General features: G+C 37.4%; 1 protein-coding gene across 1 annotated transcript in view; it reads left to right on the top strand.

Annotated features, from left to right (window-relative positions):
* Positions 1-16371, top strand: part of LOC107704222 (structural maintenance of chromosomes protein 1A-like) — a 56164-nt gene extending 39793 nt beyond the window's left edge. Inside the window, exons 22-26 of the mRNA XM_016507109.1 lie at positions 513-667; positions 9948-10099; positions 10182-10251; positions 12671-12781; positions 15890-16371. Coding sequence (XP_016362595.1) covers positions 513-667; positions 9948-10099; positions 10182-10251; positions 12671-12781; positions 15890-15970 — 569 coding nt within the window. The 3' untranslated portion in view covers positions 15971-16371. The remainder of the gene's footprint in view (positions 1-512; positions 668-9947; positions 10100-10181; positions 10252-12670; positions 12782-15889) is intronic.
* The last annotated feature ends 745 nt before the right edge of the window (positions 16372-17116 follow it).

Genomic DNA, 17116 nt, shown 5'->3' with positions numbered 1-17116 from the left:
TAAAGTTCTGCATAATTAAGGGCGTGGTCACTTGAGTGACAGGTGGATTGCCGCTGCTGTCACCGGCGTCAAGCTAGGTGGGCGTGGTTTCAGCAACCAGCTCCTGCCTCTTTGCCCTTTTTCGATAATCCGGGAGTGACGCGTGGTGACGTGCTGCCAAGATGGCGACGGCCTGCTCCGCCCACTTTGAGTTACATCCTTGATGGTAGCATATCTACTTGTTAGCCTGTCACCAGCATTGGATGTGATATTGTCTCCCCTCCCACAACATAAATACTTGTGAAAAGATTTCTATAAAATCTTTTAGATTTAAAATCTTTCCTTCAGTATGTGTGGACTTGATGCACTAAAGGGTTAGTTCACAAAATAATTAAAACGATGTCCTTTACTTACCCTCATGTCATTCCAAAGACTTTCGTTAATCTTCATAACACAAATTAAGATATTTTCAATTAAACCTGATTTAGAATGGGTGAGTAAATGATACTTTTTTGTATGTTTGAACATCATAGAGTTTGAAGCTGCCAGGAAGAGGGCGAAGAAAGCCAAGCAGGCGTTTGAACAGATCAAGAAGGAGAGATTTGACCGTTTCAATGCCTGCTTTGAGTCTGTGGCCACCAACATTGATGAGATATATAAAGCTCTGTCCCGCAACAGCAGTGCCCAGGTACTTAAACAATGACACATCAACAAGCAATCACATCTTTCAAAAGGCAGCTAAGGACACACTTCTTCTGCAAGCACTTAACCACTACACAGCCTTAAACTACTGCCTTTGCACACACAAAAAAATGTTCTCTTCTTTGAATATATTTGAAAATATTCACCTTTGTTTACTATATGATTCTTATTATATAGTCTACTAAATTATGGATAGCCGCAAACAAAGGTCTCAATTCTAATGGCAGCACCTTACCTGTTAGGACAGGCAGTAATGCACAATGAAAATACTTGCCTTGACATTGAGGTGATACATTTTGGAGTTATATTTTTACATGTAAATTATTTGCTTATTATTTGTAAGTTATTTGCTTTGGGGAAAAACATTTCTTGAAGGCAATGATAAGCACAAGCACTCTTGACACAGCAATCTATGGAGTTACTTTTGTGTCTTTTTATGCAATAAAACATAATAGGTTTGAGAGCTAAATTAAAAATTAAAGAAAAAATAGAAATATGCAAATACAAGGTGTCCGCTTGTCCTTAAAAAGTCTTAAAATGTCTTAAATAACGGTTTCCTAATATAAGGCCTTAAAAAGTCTTAATGTCTTAAATTCGGATTCGATGGGTCTTAATTATTTTTGGTCTCATTACTGCTAAAATATCTTAAGTCTGACGGACCTAATGACTGTTTACAATCATTGGACAGACCGGAGATTTTTTCTTCCCGCGGTAAGTAAGTTAGCAGAATACAGAATACAAGCTCGCGCTGAAGCTCACTCTGTTTGTCTCGAGACTTCAGAACAAATGAGTGTGACAGCACACATAAACTCAGAAGAAACACACTGAGGTAAAAATTCAAAATGTTTAGTTTATTCATAACATGATATAGTTAAATAACACCATGACAAGTGAGCTATTTTGCTCAATTTTCTCACGACGCAAAAAAAACCAAACATTCAAAATACCTACAGAATGCACACATTACGTGAAGTCTAGTGCGCGTGCGCATTTAGAGTGCGCTCTGCCTGATCACTGCATGATTCAGTCTATTAAAATACATTCAGAATGATCACAAATTCAAGACATGGGGGCAGAAAATGTGTATATTTATACTCAAGTTCACACGGAAGAGTGCCTTTTTTTCTCCAAAAATTACCATATACAAATGTGATACTGATTTTTTACAACAGTTCAATAAACTAGAAGTTTTATTAAGAGACTTACGTTTTAGACACCATATTGCCTGTTTTTGCACTATTTCGCCAACAAAAATAATTCCAAACAAAGCCATAGCGCTGTTTTGCGTTGAATTTTGTTGATACTGATTTCATTTGCTTGGTAACAGCCCAAATGTCTTATTATTCTAATTCACTGATTAAATGTAAGAATTTGACTCAAAAGATAATGCACACTTATAGAAAAATGGCTTTATAAAGGTAAAATGCCCATAAAAGGTAAAAATCTATTTAAACTTAGCTGACCACCACACAGAATATGAAGAATATCAAAAACTTTAGGAGTCAGCTGTCCACGAAAGTCCTTAAGATAGCAGCATGATAAAACACTCAATCAGTTGAATGAATGACTCAATGACTCACTCATCAAGTGACTTACCGTCACTTACTGGTAGTTCAGTTGAGAAGTATGTTGAAAAGTATGCATTTTTCCCCTCAACATTTCTTATTTGTATACTCATAAATGCATTTAAAACATTAATCTCATAACATTATTTATTGCAGTTGTAATTATTGTTATTTGCAGTGTATTTGCAGTTATTTTGCAGGGATATTTTGTATGGAATATTGTCTGCTGACATTAAAAGCTCGCAGTATATCGTAGTTATAAATACCATTTATTACAGCAATGATATTTTGTTTTCTTTTTAATTTATACACATTAAATATATTACATTTGTATGTAATAAAATGTGTATTTCCATTACAGGTTTAGGTCTTAAATTTCATATAAGGTGGTATTAAAAAGGTCTTAAAAAGTCTTCAATTTAACTTGTTCATGTCTGCAGAAACCCTGAAATAGAAAGTGTTATTTTAAGGTAGTTTTTAATACTAACAACAACAATAAAGTATTTGAAAAAAAAACATGTTTCCACTATTTTAAGGAGCCCTTGTTACAGTGCAATTATACATTTAAGTGCTGAGTAGGGCTGCAACAATTGATTATTTTGATAATTTATTAATCTAACGAATACTAAAACAATTTATTTCACTGATTAATCAGTAGGGGTTGCTCTTGCAATTTGTTGAAATACTGAGTTATACATATTCATATCAGGGTTCCCGCGAGTCCTTAAAAAGTCTTAAAATGTCTTAAATTTACTTGTATCAAATTTAAGGTCATGAAAAGTATTTTAAATTGTTTCTTTTGTTATTTGTTAATCTTTGTTAAATTGTACAAGGAAGTCTTAATTATGATTTCAAGAGGTCTTAAATTTGGGTACAGACCAGAATTGCTATACAGCTTAATGTTACGATTAAACTTCAAAAGGCTATGATTTTACTAAATAAATATGAGCGCTGCACGTTTCAAAGTCCGGTGCTGCGCTGCCATGCGTTCTGCCATTACTGGGGAAACCGATCCGAAAGTGCCTCCTGCTGGCAGAGAATGAATGTGCATTTTTAATAAAGCTGTTGTCGTGAGTAGGGTATTCCTGCAATACCGGACTTCAGTTTCAGCTTTCTAGTTTCAGGACCGCATTTCTAAGACCCTATAGATTTTTTACATTTTATTTATTTATTTTTTGTATGTACAGTGCTTATAGAAAGTCTTCATACCTATTCATTTTTATGAGCAACATTTTATGTTGTGTGTTAAACTGCTTTAGATTACTTTTTTTCCCCCCACATAAATCTACACCCCACTCACAATAATGACAAAACAAAACCCAGATTTAGCACAACTTTGCAAATTTATTAAAAAGGAAACGTTGAAAAGTGCCATTGCACAAGTCTTCATATACCCTTAACTCAAAACTTAGTTGAAGCACTTTGTCAACACCCCACTCACCATAATGACAAAGCAAAAACCGGATTTATCACGACTTTGCAAAGCTTTGCACATCTGCATTTGGGTTTTTTTGCCATTCTTCTCTTTAGATCATCTCAAGCTCTGTCAGGTTGGCTGGGGACCATCGGTGGACAGCCATTTATAGGTTTCTCCAAAGATGTCTGATTGGCTCCAAGTCCCAGCTCTGGCTGGGCCACTCAAGGACGTTCATAGAGTCGTCCCCAAGCCACTGCTGCATTGTCTTGGCTGTGTGCGTAGGGTATTTGTCATGTTGGAAGGTGAACTTTCAGCCCAGTCTGAGGTTCTAAGCGCTCTGAACCAGGTTTTCATTAAGGATATCTCTGTATTTAGCTGCATTCAGCTTTCCATCTTTTCTGATCACTTCCCCAGTCCCTGCCGCTGAAAAACACCCCACTGCATGATGCTGCCGCTACCATGCTTCACCGTTGGGATGGTATTATGCAGGTGATAAGCAGTGCTTGGTTTCCCTCAGACATGAACAAGGAATTGAGGTTCATCAGACCAGAGAATCTTTTATTTAGGTGTATTTTTGTAAATTCCAATCAGGGTTTCATGTATCTTTACTGAGGAGAAGCTTGAGTTTGGTCACTTTGCCATCAAGCCCAGATTGGTGGTGTCACAGTGATGTTTGTCCTTCTGTAAGTTTCTCCCATCTCCATATAAGATCATGGAGCTCAACCAGAGTGACCATCAGTGTCTTGATCACCTCTCTAACCAAGACACTTCTCCTTCGATTGCTCAGTTTGGCCAGTGTCTCTGGTCTGTGAGTGTAAATGCGTTCAGGGGGCGTGGCTTTGGACGGCGATTGCAGGGAGGGTGGGACGCTTGCTTTCAGTGCTATCAGGCTAAAGTTAGCATTTTCCAAGATCTCCTATTGTACCTTTAATATTATTATTATTATTTTATTATATAGTATTATAAAAAGAAATGTAAAGCAGTTTGACATAACACAACATAACAACGTGAAAAAAATTAAGGGGTATGAAGACTTTCTATAGGCACTATATGTATGTATTAGCGGTTCATACTATTTTATAGCGCTTGCTATTCAATTCTGTATATTATTATTTTTAAGGATCAGTGTCTTGATCACCTCTCTAACCAAGACACTTCTCCTTCGATTGCTCAGTTTGGCCAGGAGGCTAGATCTAGGAAGAGTCCTGATTGTTTCAAACTTCATCCATTAAAGATTATGGAGGCCAAATGCTCCTGTGAACCTTCAACACAGCAAATTTTTTGTAGTCTTCCCCAGATCTGTCTCAACACAATCCTGTCTCTCAGCTCTGCAGGCCATTCCTTTGACCTCATGGCTTAGTTTTTGTTCTGACATCCATTTCAGCTGTTAAACTTTATATAGACAGGTGTGTGTGCCTTTCCAAATCATGTCCAATCAACCGAATTTGCCACAGGTTAACGCCAGTCGGAGTATAGAAACATCTCAAAGATGATGATCTAAATTTCAAGTGTCAAAGCAAAGGGTATGAAGACTTGTGCAATGTAATTTTTTCAGTGTTTCCCTTTTAATAAATTTGCAAAGTTGTGATAAATCCCGTTTTTGCTTTGTCATTATGGTAAGTGGGGTGTAGATTTAAAGGTGCAATAGGTGATTGTCTTCAGTAGGTGTCATGTCATGATTATGAAGGTGTCATGTCAGTCTTATGCACACCCCTTCAAGTAAAGTGTAACCCTATTTTATAGCACTTGCTATTCAATTCTGTATATTATTTTTAAGGAATTATGTATTTGTTTAATTGTGTACACTTCATTATTGTCCTAACCAACTCCTAACCCTAAACATACCCATTGGTAACCCTCTTGAAATATTGAACCTAATTTATTTAAATATATTTTATATATATTCAAATTTTAAATTCAGTTTTCTTGGAAAGAAAGACTTGTGTTTGTGCGAGACTTCAGTTCATTCGCAGCGCAGCTTCACGTCTGATGTGTGACCCACTTAAAGTGCAGTAAACGGTGAAACAATTGCGGTACAAATTAGTGTGATTATTAGTACTTTAATAAATGTAAAATAATTTTAATACAAATACTCATTTACAACATCTAGCAGCACAATGAACTGTTTTGCACAGCTAAATAGGCTAAATGGAGATTGCTGACACCCCCTCGAACACTGAAGTTCACGCTAGCTCTTACATTAAAAATAAGATGGAAAGATAAAAAATGAATAGTTTCCATAGATCTAGTCTTTGCATCAGTTTGTTTGATGTTTGAATCAGGTCTCCTCTGTTGGAATAGAATTGGCTAGTTGGCGCTGTCCCAAAAAATAAGGTCCTAGGAATGCGGTCCTAAACTGCAGCCTTCGGTATAGCAGGAAACATTTTTGTTCAGACTAATGTGAAAATCGACCCATGTTTTTACCCTGCAAACACACAGGGTAATTCGTTATAAAAATCTAAACAGTAAAATGTGTTTGTATGTTATTTAATTAATATAATAATTTATTGATAACAATTAATATAATAATTAATACTTTTGACTTAAAAATTATTTAAAGGCTGAAATGTGAACTGTATAATTTTATAAAACGTTTTGTTTTTGTGAAAACTTGTATCTGAACTGTAAATCATGCTTTTTACAGTAATTTTACAGTTTAATAGTTTACCATAGACATTGCCCTACCCCGCTCATATGGTATTAATTTTATTTGTGCAGGTCTTTTAAAAGGTCTTAAAAAGTCTTAAATTTGAGCTTAAAAATCCTGCAGCTACCCTGTCATATACATTTAGAGCTGCTTTATAGCAGAAACATAAGTTGTAATTCTTACTAAAAGCAACACTGTATTTTCATGTTTAATACTGTAAAGCTGCTTGCTTAAAATCAATCTATTGTATACATGATTATATACAGAAATGTGACGTGACTTCTGGAGTCCTGATTGCAGAGCTTGTGCAAACATTTCCACATTGCTATGATCAGATGCTTTCTGAACTGCTGTTTTGTCAGCGGCTGTCATGTTTTTTTTTCTCCCTTTTATTATTGTAAGGAACGTGAGCAGCAAATATTTACATATTCATCTAAACGTCACTCTCAGTTAGGGCTGGGCGATCAACCCTCTACATTGCGAGTAAATCTTACTCTGGGCGACTAAAAATCACCCACGTGGAAGCCAGTAGTAATGTACCTTGGGTTCGTCTGTGCTAAATTTACCTGTATTTAGTATTGAGAGTCTGGATTAATTAAAACGAACTAAATTCATGTCAGTGGTCGACATACACTATCAGTCAAAAGTTTGCACACACCAACTAATTTTCTAGCATTTTTCACATTTTATAGTACAGCAAGATCATAAAAAAAAAAACATATATTTTTGAAAGTAGAAACTATGAAGTAATTTTTGATGCAACCCTCTACATTGTGAGTAAATCACTCGCATATGCGACTAAATAATGTCTAACATTAGCTATTGGCTAATAAATTCTTAGATTTTACACGCCAGTATGTGTGTGAGAGGCGTTCAACAAATATTTTCACTCGATAAACACGCTGACTGTGCCCTTTCTAGAGTTTTCGCTCTCCGTCAAGCGATCTGTACTATTTGGATGCGCTCAATGGATCATGTCATGTACTCAATGGATGCGCAGTATGTAGCACGCAGCGCACCTCTTTGGATGGGATAAATGCAGAGCACTAATTCCGAGTATGGGTTACCATACTTGGCCACATGTCACGTCACTTATTTTGGGGACAAATTTGTACCCAAAAGTGAGCAAAGCCTGACAAAATCGGCAAAAACCTCAATTTGTGGATGTCCTCATTTGTAAAACTGTTAAAATAAAGTAAACAAAGTTTTTTTTTTTACTTTTTAAATTGTAAAAATGCAGAACGTTTTCTGTGAGGGGTAGGGGTGGGTTTAGGTTAAAAAGTGTATAACTATCTGTATATAAAAACAATAGAAGTCTATGTAATGTCCCCATTTAGATATCAGTCTGGCGAGTAAACAAAAAAATGTACTAGCCAATGGCGGTTATATTGCCAAGGTGTGCGTAGAGGGTTGGCGATATAGCAAAAAAATGTATCAATGATATGTTTCATATAGTTCGGTATCGATAATTATTGGCTTTTTTTTTTTACCTTTTTTTTAAATCGCAGTAGCAGAAAACAGGTCGAACTACCTTATAATGTTCTCAATAATATCAATAATAATATGGGTCGAGCTACAGCTGATCAGCCTTCTAGCTAGTTTAAAATGTTTTTTTTTTTTTGACCGGACCTGATTAAAACATAAGTGACTAAAAATAATAATAATAACCAGCGAAGCATGGAAATGCGAGAATGATTCTTCTAATTTTATTAGCCTACATTCAATGTAAACAGCGATTTATAATGGATAGTGTATGTATTTCTGGTATCAAGGTCGCGCTGTTGAGGCTCACTCTGTTTGTCTTTTTGTGAGAGACTTCAAAACAAATGAGCACACATAAAGAAACTCAAACTAAACATTTTGAAATTTTACCTCAGTGTGTTTCTTCTATTCATAACATGATATAGCTAAGTAACATACCATGACAAGTGAGCTATTTTGCTGAATATTCTTATGACGCAAAAAGCATGCAAAACACCTACAGAGTGCACACATTACGTGAAGTCTAGTGTGCGTGCGCATTTACAGTGCGCTCTTTCACTGCATGATTCAGTCTATTAAAATACATTCAGAATGATCACAAATTCAATACATGGGGGCAGAAAATGTAGGCCTAAATATTTATACAACTTCATATAGTTTATCAATTTCACATGAAGAGTCCGTTTTTTTTCTTCACAAAATTACCACGATTATGTGTGCTATTTATTTATTTTTTTGGCCCCACTTTATATTAAGTGGCCTTAACTACTATGTACTTACATCAAAAATTAAGTACAATGTACTTATTGTGTTAATATTGTATTGCAAAACACTTTTGCTGCTATTGAGGTGGGATATGGGTAAGGTTAGGGACAGGTTTGTTGGTATGGGTAGGTTTAAGGGTGGGTTAAGGTGTAAGGGATGGGTCAACTGTGTAATTTATAAATGTAATTACAGAAAGTAATTACAGATGTAATTACATGCAGGTATTTTTAAAATATAAGTACAATGTAAAAACATGTGTGTACACAATAAGTGCATTGTACCAAATTATTAATTTAAATGTAAGTACATAGTTGTTAAGGCCACTTAATGTAAAGTGGGTCCATTTTTAAAAAAAATTTTTTTTTACAACAGTTCAATAAACTATAAGTTAATTAAGAGACTTGCGTTTTAGACACCATATTGCCTGTTTTTGCACTATTTCGACAACAAAAATAATTCCAAACACAGCCACAGCACTGTTTTGCGTCTCTGAGCAACATGATGGTGTTTCGTTCCTGAATGAATCAAACATTAAAATGATTCAGTTCAATCGCAATGACTCACTTATTAACAGTGACCCACTGCCACCTACTGGCGGTTTTAATTTCACATTTAAAGTACCTTTTTATTATTTAAATAATTTCAAATATCAGTATTCAACGTTTTATGTTTAATATATCAAAACATTATTTATGCATTTGTAAAAATAGGCCTTTGTAAAGGTAAATAAAAATATGCAGATTTAAGTTGATAGAACATTGATGAAAATATTCCTTCAGAACAAATTGTTTGCACCACCAAAAATCTTGGTGATACAGTGCTTTTGTGGGGATATTTTGAATGGAATATTGTTTTCTGATATGAAAAGTTCTCTGTGTATTTTAGTAATAAATATAATTTATTACAGTGATGATATTTTGTTTTCTTTTTACGTTAAACACATGAAATATTACAAATATGTATGTAATATAATGTGTACTTCCATTATAGGTTTAGGTCTTAAATTTCATATAAGGTGGTATTAAAAAGGTCTTAAAAAGTCTTAAATTGAACTTGTTCATGTCTGTAGAAACCCTGTATATAACATCCTCATGAATTTATATACTCACAACCTCTGTGTATAAAGGGCTCTTGTGCTTTTGTAAACGTGTCTGTCTTTCTGCTATGGTGTGTCCTGTGGCTTCTGAAAAAAAAATTTTTGTTTGTTTTCAACAAATGTTGCTTACTAAGGTTATGCTTACACAGTGCAAAAGCACTCAATGTAAAGATCAAACTAATTGCTAATTTAAGTCATTTTCAGGTGTTTTCTTTATCAAGTTAGTCATTGCAAACCTAATCATCTCGTAGACACTAAGACAAGTCATTTTTGTGTATGTGTGTTTTTTGCCAGGCATTTCTGGGGCCTGAGAACCCAGAGGAGCCATATCTGGATGGTATCAACTATAATTGTGTAGCCCCAGGCAAACGTTTCAGGCCCATGGACAACCTGTCTGGAGGAGAAAAGACTGTGGCGGCTCTAGCCTTACTGTTTGCCATTCACAGGTATGTACAGCACATATTTACCCTCATGTGAAATCACATCCTTCACCAGACAGTACCTGACACAATGTCTTTACCTCTACAGCTATAAGCCTGCTCCCTTCTTTGTGCTGGATGAGATTGACGCAGCCCTGGACAATACCAACATTGGCAAGGTTTGTTTCACACCAGGGTTTATACCAGAAACTGCTTAAAAAAGTCACACACACACAGTCATTGAGGTGTATATTGTCATATATTGCAACTGCAATATGATGAGCATTTAAGATATTTTATTGCTGCTGCTTAGATATCAAGGCAGCAAAAATGGCACGTCAAAATCCTTAAAATTTCTAAATCTTAAAGTTGTGAAGGAATAGTTGACGTAATAATGAAAATTGTAAATCATACACAGATTTGCAAGATTTTGTTTCTTCTGTAGAATTTGTTCAGGTCTTAAAGGGGTCATATGATGCTGCTAAAAATAACATTATTTTGTGTATTTGGTGTAATGAAATGTATTTATGCGGTTTAAAGTTAAGAAAACACATTATTTTCCACATACTGTACATTATTGTTTCTCCTCTATGCCCCACCTTTTTGAAACGCGTCAACTTTTACAAAGCTCATCGGTCTGAAAAAGCGAGGTGTGCTGTGATTGGCCAGCTATCCAATGCGTTGTGATTGACCGAATACCTCAAGCGTGAGACGGAAATGTTACGCCCCTCACCATACTGTTGATGTTACGGGAGAAAAGAGTCAGGATCCAAGTGCAAGTGAAAAATAAGGGTTTATTTTGTAACCACAATAGACGGAGACAAAATGTGATCATAATCCGGAGTCTCGGTCAAGATCAGGGCTCCTCCCGAGCAGCGTTCCTCACTCAGCGCTGGCCTGCACAAGGCGAGGGCTGAAGATCCATACCCTGGCTGAGCGTGAACTGAAAACAGAGAACTGACAAGGAGACACGACATGAGATAACGAACCGACAAACACACATTGAACAAAACGCCCTATAAAGTATTCCCTCAGCGACCAGCACAGATCAGCTCTAGGCATGACGAAGCGGATATCGTCCTCTTTTGTAAGACCAAACAAAGTAGTTTTGCTTTCACAACGAAGCACACAGCATCTTCACGACATGGCTGCAGCGTCAACAATACTACAGTGAGAATAAAAGTTACGCCGCCTTTCTTTGCGTGAACATTTGGGCGGCGTTATGCAAATCTTCCCACATAGTGACGTAGATATGTGGGGGCGTGTTAGAACGAGCCGTTTTAGGTTGGTGTGGCTGACTCTGAACTTTTATAAAGAATATCTCTTTGGATTTGAGACTTTAGTCTTTGCAACTTTACAGATCTTCTTTATGCACCAAGAGCTTGTAACACTCCAAAGAGAAAGGAAAAACTGAAATCGCATCACATGACCCCTTTAAGAATTACATTTGATGTTAAAAATTGTGCAGCAGCCCTTTCAAAGAACAAACTCTGGCTTCTTTCAGTGACCAAGTGAGCTAAAAACAAACAAAAGTTTATTTGCATTCACATTGACCTGGTGCACTCAAAATAGACTTTTAGTCCACATTTAATCAATATGAATATTTTTTATAGAAATATTAATCATTACAATAGCTGTGATACTACAATAAAATAATAAAGAAATTCTAATTATAAATATTATCAGTTAATATGTTTCTGTTGTAATTACTATTGTAATGTAAAATGGTGTGCAGATGCGGCTTAAAATGCACTTTTTCAGGCAATTTTGCTGTGCTTCACACTATATCCAGGTGGAGCAGGGACCACAAGTGTAATGTGGTAGATCTTTGTTTTGTGTGCTTTCTAAATGTGCACTTCATTATGCTCTCACTTATTTATGAGATTTTTTTTAAACATGAGATTTTTATTTATGAGTATTTTTTAACATTACTCAATTCAGTCCACTGATGTATTACCTGATTGCATTGATTTGGGTGATATAACTTATTTCTTGAATATTTATGATAGTCTGCAGTTGTAAGTTGTAAACATTTGAACTCAACATTCTTTTCAATTGATTTTTTAATGGCCTTAAACTTACCTTTTTAATAATGAGATGGTTATTCAGGTTTGTAAAATCAAGTTGTCTTAAGTTATTGTCAGACATTCTTCGAATTGCAATTGTCTTAATTTTACTTTTTAAGTGATGTTTATGTAGGCATTAATATTGAAAAAGATACAGTAATGAGAAATGCAGCAGTCATGTAAGTAATAATAATGTGTGTATAAAGTCGCGATCTCATGTTCTTTTCCTTTTCATTTTATATACATAACTTTTGTATACTCTGTAAATGTCATAAATTAAAATGTGTCTGCATATTTCCATTTCCCAAAACAATAAATTTTTATATTAAACCTTTATGGTGCAGTGTAGATTGAAACACATGGCTGATAGGATTTCATGGATGACCCATAATTTTATATTAAAACAGATCAGTAGACAATAAAAACATATGATTAAAATAGTATACACTTGTTATAGATCATATTGTATCTTATTATAACCCAAAAATTAAAAAATTGTCATCCTTCACTTACCCTTATGTGTGTTGTGTAGGTTGCAAACTACATCAAGGATCAGTCAGTGCAGAACTTCCAGGCTATAGTGATCTCCCTCAAAGAGGAGTTTTACACAAAAGCAGACTCCCTGATCGGAGTCTATCCAGAGGTAAGATTCTCACTTACATCATGTGTTCATTACTGTGCTATATATATAAAATATATAATATTGTGGCATGACTTTAAATCAACATCTCAATGATACTGCTTAGGAGTGGGTGGTATGACAAAAAAAAATCTTTGCAGAAATGCACATCACCTAACAATAATTCTGGATTAAATATATTTGTCACTACACTATATGTTGCAATTGAGAAACCACATACAGGTTTCATAATACTCAAATTGACAATATAATGGCTAACTTCAGTTGACAACTATTTTACATAAATTCAACTTTTTTATTTATTTAGCGCTTTATACAATACATATTGTGTCAAAGCAGCTTTACAGTATTAGTAAATGAGGCAAGGGTGTAGAGTTACATTCAAGCTATTTTAAGGCATGAGAAAATTATTTTCACAGAAAAATACTTAAATATGTAATTTTGATGATCAAAGATGAGTTATAAGGGATAACATTTTTGACTACAGGGGGACTTTTAAGACAAAAACGGCTGTGTTTATGATATACTGACGTAGTTTTCTGCATACTGGTCGATAAATATGAAAGAAGTCAGTTCTGGCCCGGAACAACCTTTTCTGCAGTGGAAATGCACAGAATGGTTTGAGATCTGACACAAGCCGGGAATTCGCACCGAGACCGCTGTTCTCTGTGCTCGCTCTTCGTGTGCGCTGCACGGAAACAAAACAAATTTCTTTCTGTTCCTGTACTTAAATAATTTTAAATCACATTAAAATGTGAACGCAGGAATAGTTAAGCAAAATCGAAATTCACGCGTCTTATCGAATACCTGGTTCACCTTCAGGAACTCGAGCTGCGTCGAGACGCTTTGGGAACGCCTTCACCTGCGGTGGAAACAGCGACAGCTTCTGTCATTCAGCGAAGCGCTCTGTGTGTGTGTATGTCTTGTTTACCGTTGTCTGTCACTATAACAAACAAAGCAGCAATGACGAAAGCAAAAGACAAGTCCAAGGGCGGGCATGATAAAAGCAAGCATCAGTTTAGGCTGTGTGTTTCTCCCTGCCCTCGTTACATCACGGGCAGGGATACACACAGCCTTTGCGTTGTTGCTTGGGAGCGAAGCACGCTGAGTCGGCTCTTGAGGGAGCTGACTGCGCGCATTGCGAGCGCCGCTCGTTGCGGATGCTTCGCTCCCGGAGGGCTCTCTTTCAAGGAGCGAGCCCTCGCCAGCGTTCCTCGCGACTCAGGCCCCGCTGCTGCCGAGGCAGAGCGGCGGCGGCGGTCGTGGGGATCACAGATGGATCTGGTGGAGGGAATGGAGACGGGCAAGTCCTTTTCTTCTTCCTCGACTACCAGATCCTCCCAGGGTTCGGACTATCTGTCTCCTCTTTCTCATCGTCCCTAAAAGACTATGGCATCCTTAGTGGCCGCGGAGAGGCATCTGTGGCTGACTCTGTCCGACATTAAAGAGAAGGATCTGATCTGATCTGAGGACCGTCCTTTTGGCCAAGAAGTCTTCGACCAAGAAGCCCTGATATTTATGTTCCAGGGCTTCTGAGGGCAGCCCCCGCTGGGGAAGAGCAGTGTACGCCTCATTACACGGTGCCCGTCTCTCCTCATTGCCCTCAGCAGGCCGAACTGTTAACCCTGCCACCGCCAATGCTTCAGGACACAGCGGTCTCCAGCGAGCGCACATCTCAGTGTCTGCCCGGAAACATAGCGGCTCTGGGAGGCTCGCTGCCTCTAAGGAGGTCTCCAGAGTGGCCTGGTGCGTTCGTTCCCTGCTGGTCCTCCACTTCAGGGCACCGAACTAGCCGCTCCTATTACACCGGAGATCAGTCTCAAGAGGCTTAGTAGATTTTCTGCCAGCGTGGAAGCTTCTGCCAAATATCTCACGATGGTGTCCTGCAGACTGTAGAAAGAGGTTACAGAATTCAGTTTGGTTCTCCTCCGCTTCGTTTCAACGGAATCGTTTCCACTGTGGTCGGTCCCAAGCAGGCTCCGGTATTAGAACAAGAAGGGCTTGTGGTGGCTCAAGGGGAAAATCCGCTTCGCATGATCAAGGTAACGCGGCGATGCTTTCGTACCTTAGACGTGGCGGAAACCTTGGTTCTTGTCACAGGGCCCGGTGCTGGGAGCTCCTTGTCGTCGCGTAACGTTAACGACGAATGTGTCCCTCACCGGTTGGGGTGCAGTCATGAGTGGCACATCAACTGCCTGGAGATGTTGGCCGTGTTTCGAGCACTGAAACACTTTCTCCTAGACCTGAGAGGCCATCATGTGTTGGTGCGCACCGACAACACAGCGGTGGTCTCTTACATCAACCACCAGGGAGGTCTGCGTTCGCGACCCCTTACATCAACCACCAGGGAGGTCTGCATTCGCGCCCCCTGCACAGGCTGGCACACCAGATCCTTGTGTGGTCCCAAGGGAAACTCCTCTCGCTGAGAGCAGTGCACATCCCTGGGCATCTCAATCAGGGAGCAGACAAACTGTTGAGGCAGGGGCCAAGGCCTGAGGAATGGAGACTCCACCCAGATGTGGTGTGTCAGATTTGGAGAATGTTTGGTGGATCTGTTTGCGTCTTAGGAGACATCGCACTGTCCCCTCTGATTCTCTCTGACTCATCCAGCTCCTCTCGGGACTGGGGTCAAGGCTTACTCCAACCGAAGCGTGTCGGCCTCCAAGGCCTTCCTGTCGGGTGTGGCTATGCAGGATATTTGTAACGCTGCGGGTTGGTCTGCGCCGCTCACCTTTGTCAGGTTCTATGACCTCGACGTTCATACCGCTCTTGGTTCCTCTGTCCTTTTGCCATAGTTGTGCTGAGTACATACACACTATGCAGGGACTTGAAAGTCTGGTGGCGTGGGCATTCTCGTTCCCAAAGCGTCTCGACGCAGCTCGAGTTCCTGAAGGGGAACGCCTCAAGGTTACGTATGTAACCCTGGTTTCCCTAGGGAATCACCCACTTCAAAACTGCTTAATGTGAACTAAAAGGTATATGAAGAAGTTATAAACATGAACAGTATGGAAACTGTAAAGCTGCTTATGAAACAGTATGTATTGTTAAAGTGCTGTATGAATAAAAGTGACTTACTATGCATTTTACTCATTGTCTGCCCTTCCTCGACAGCAAGGAGACTGCGTCATCAGTAAAGTCCTGACCTTTGACCTCTCCCAGTATCCTGATGCCAACCCCAATCCCAATGAATGAGACATTACTCACATACCTAGAAACATTTGTCTGTTTTGTTTTGTAGTTTTCAAAGATCAGCTTGGCTTTTTATGTTCTCAGTATTTACACATCACAGTCTCTTGCTAGATTTGAATATAGTTCATTATGATTTGTGCTTTTTTTTTTCTTTTTTCTTTTTTTGCTTAGGTCAAAATGTGTTTTTTTTTTTTGTTTAGTGCTTTTTGGCAATCATGTAATTTTGATGAATCCATTGAAACTAGATTAGTCTGACTTTTCTAACATTTTTAACTGCATAATTGGCTTTAAAGCTTTATAATGTAAAACTTCACAATAGAGGTTATGTAATGACTAAGCAGTTTAAGTGATTTTGTTGATTGGTCAAAGTTTTATCACCCCTTTTGTATTGACTGTATTTGTCCTGTATTTGTCCTTTTTAGTATGTTAAGTTTTAAGTAATTTTCTCTCGGAAAATAAACTTTGCTTCCCAGTAATATTTGAATACACATGAATGTCTTGTTTGAATTCATCTTAACTTGTTGTGTGGTTGTAATGGCTTACTGTAACTTTAAAATTTCACTTTGGTTGTAATGGATCCATGGATCCAGCAACTTACTGAGCATATGTAGAAGGTCACATAAACATGCTATATATATATATATATATATATATACATATATACATATACATATACATATATATATATTTACAGTGGGGAAAATATTTATTTGATCCCCTGGTGATTTTGTACATTTGCCCACTTAAAAATTACAGACCCTTCGTTTCTTTGTATGTAAATTTGAAATTTTATGTCTGTAAGGTTTATTTTAACTGTATAGAGACAGAATACCAACCAAAGAAAATCCAGAAAAAAACATTATATAAAGGTTCACAAAAGAGTAGCTTTTGAAAAAATATTTGGAGTCAACACAATTACACACAAACTTGGGTATATTTTAATGGACATTAATGGATTTAAAAATGAATATTGAAATATTTTTTTAAAATAAAATGATACTTTAAATATGAAACTAAAACCGCCAGTAGGTGATGGTCTTAATGAGTGTGTCATTCATTCAGCCGAGCAAAACTAAAAGTCAAATCTTTATGAATGATTCACTTTATTTGTTTTAAAAAGTTCTGCTGTGGCTTTCTTTTAAACTTTTT

The sequence above is a fragment of the Sinocyclocheilus anshuiensis genome, unplaced genomic scaffold (assembly GCF_001515605.1).
Source record: "Sinocyclocheilus anshuiensis isolate Anshui unplaced genomic scaffold, SAMN03320099.WGS_v1.1 scaffold1878, whole genome shotgun sequence".
In the NCBI taxonomy this organism is placed as follows: Eukaryota; Metazoa; Chordata; class Actinopteri; order Cypriniformes; family Cyprinidae; genus Sinocyclocheilus; species Sinocyclocheilus anshuiensis.
The sequence above is the reverse complement of the archived record's forward strand: the minus strand, read 5'-3'. Positions and strand labels throughout refer to the sequence as shown.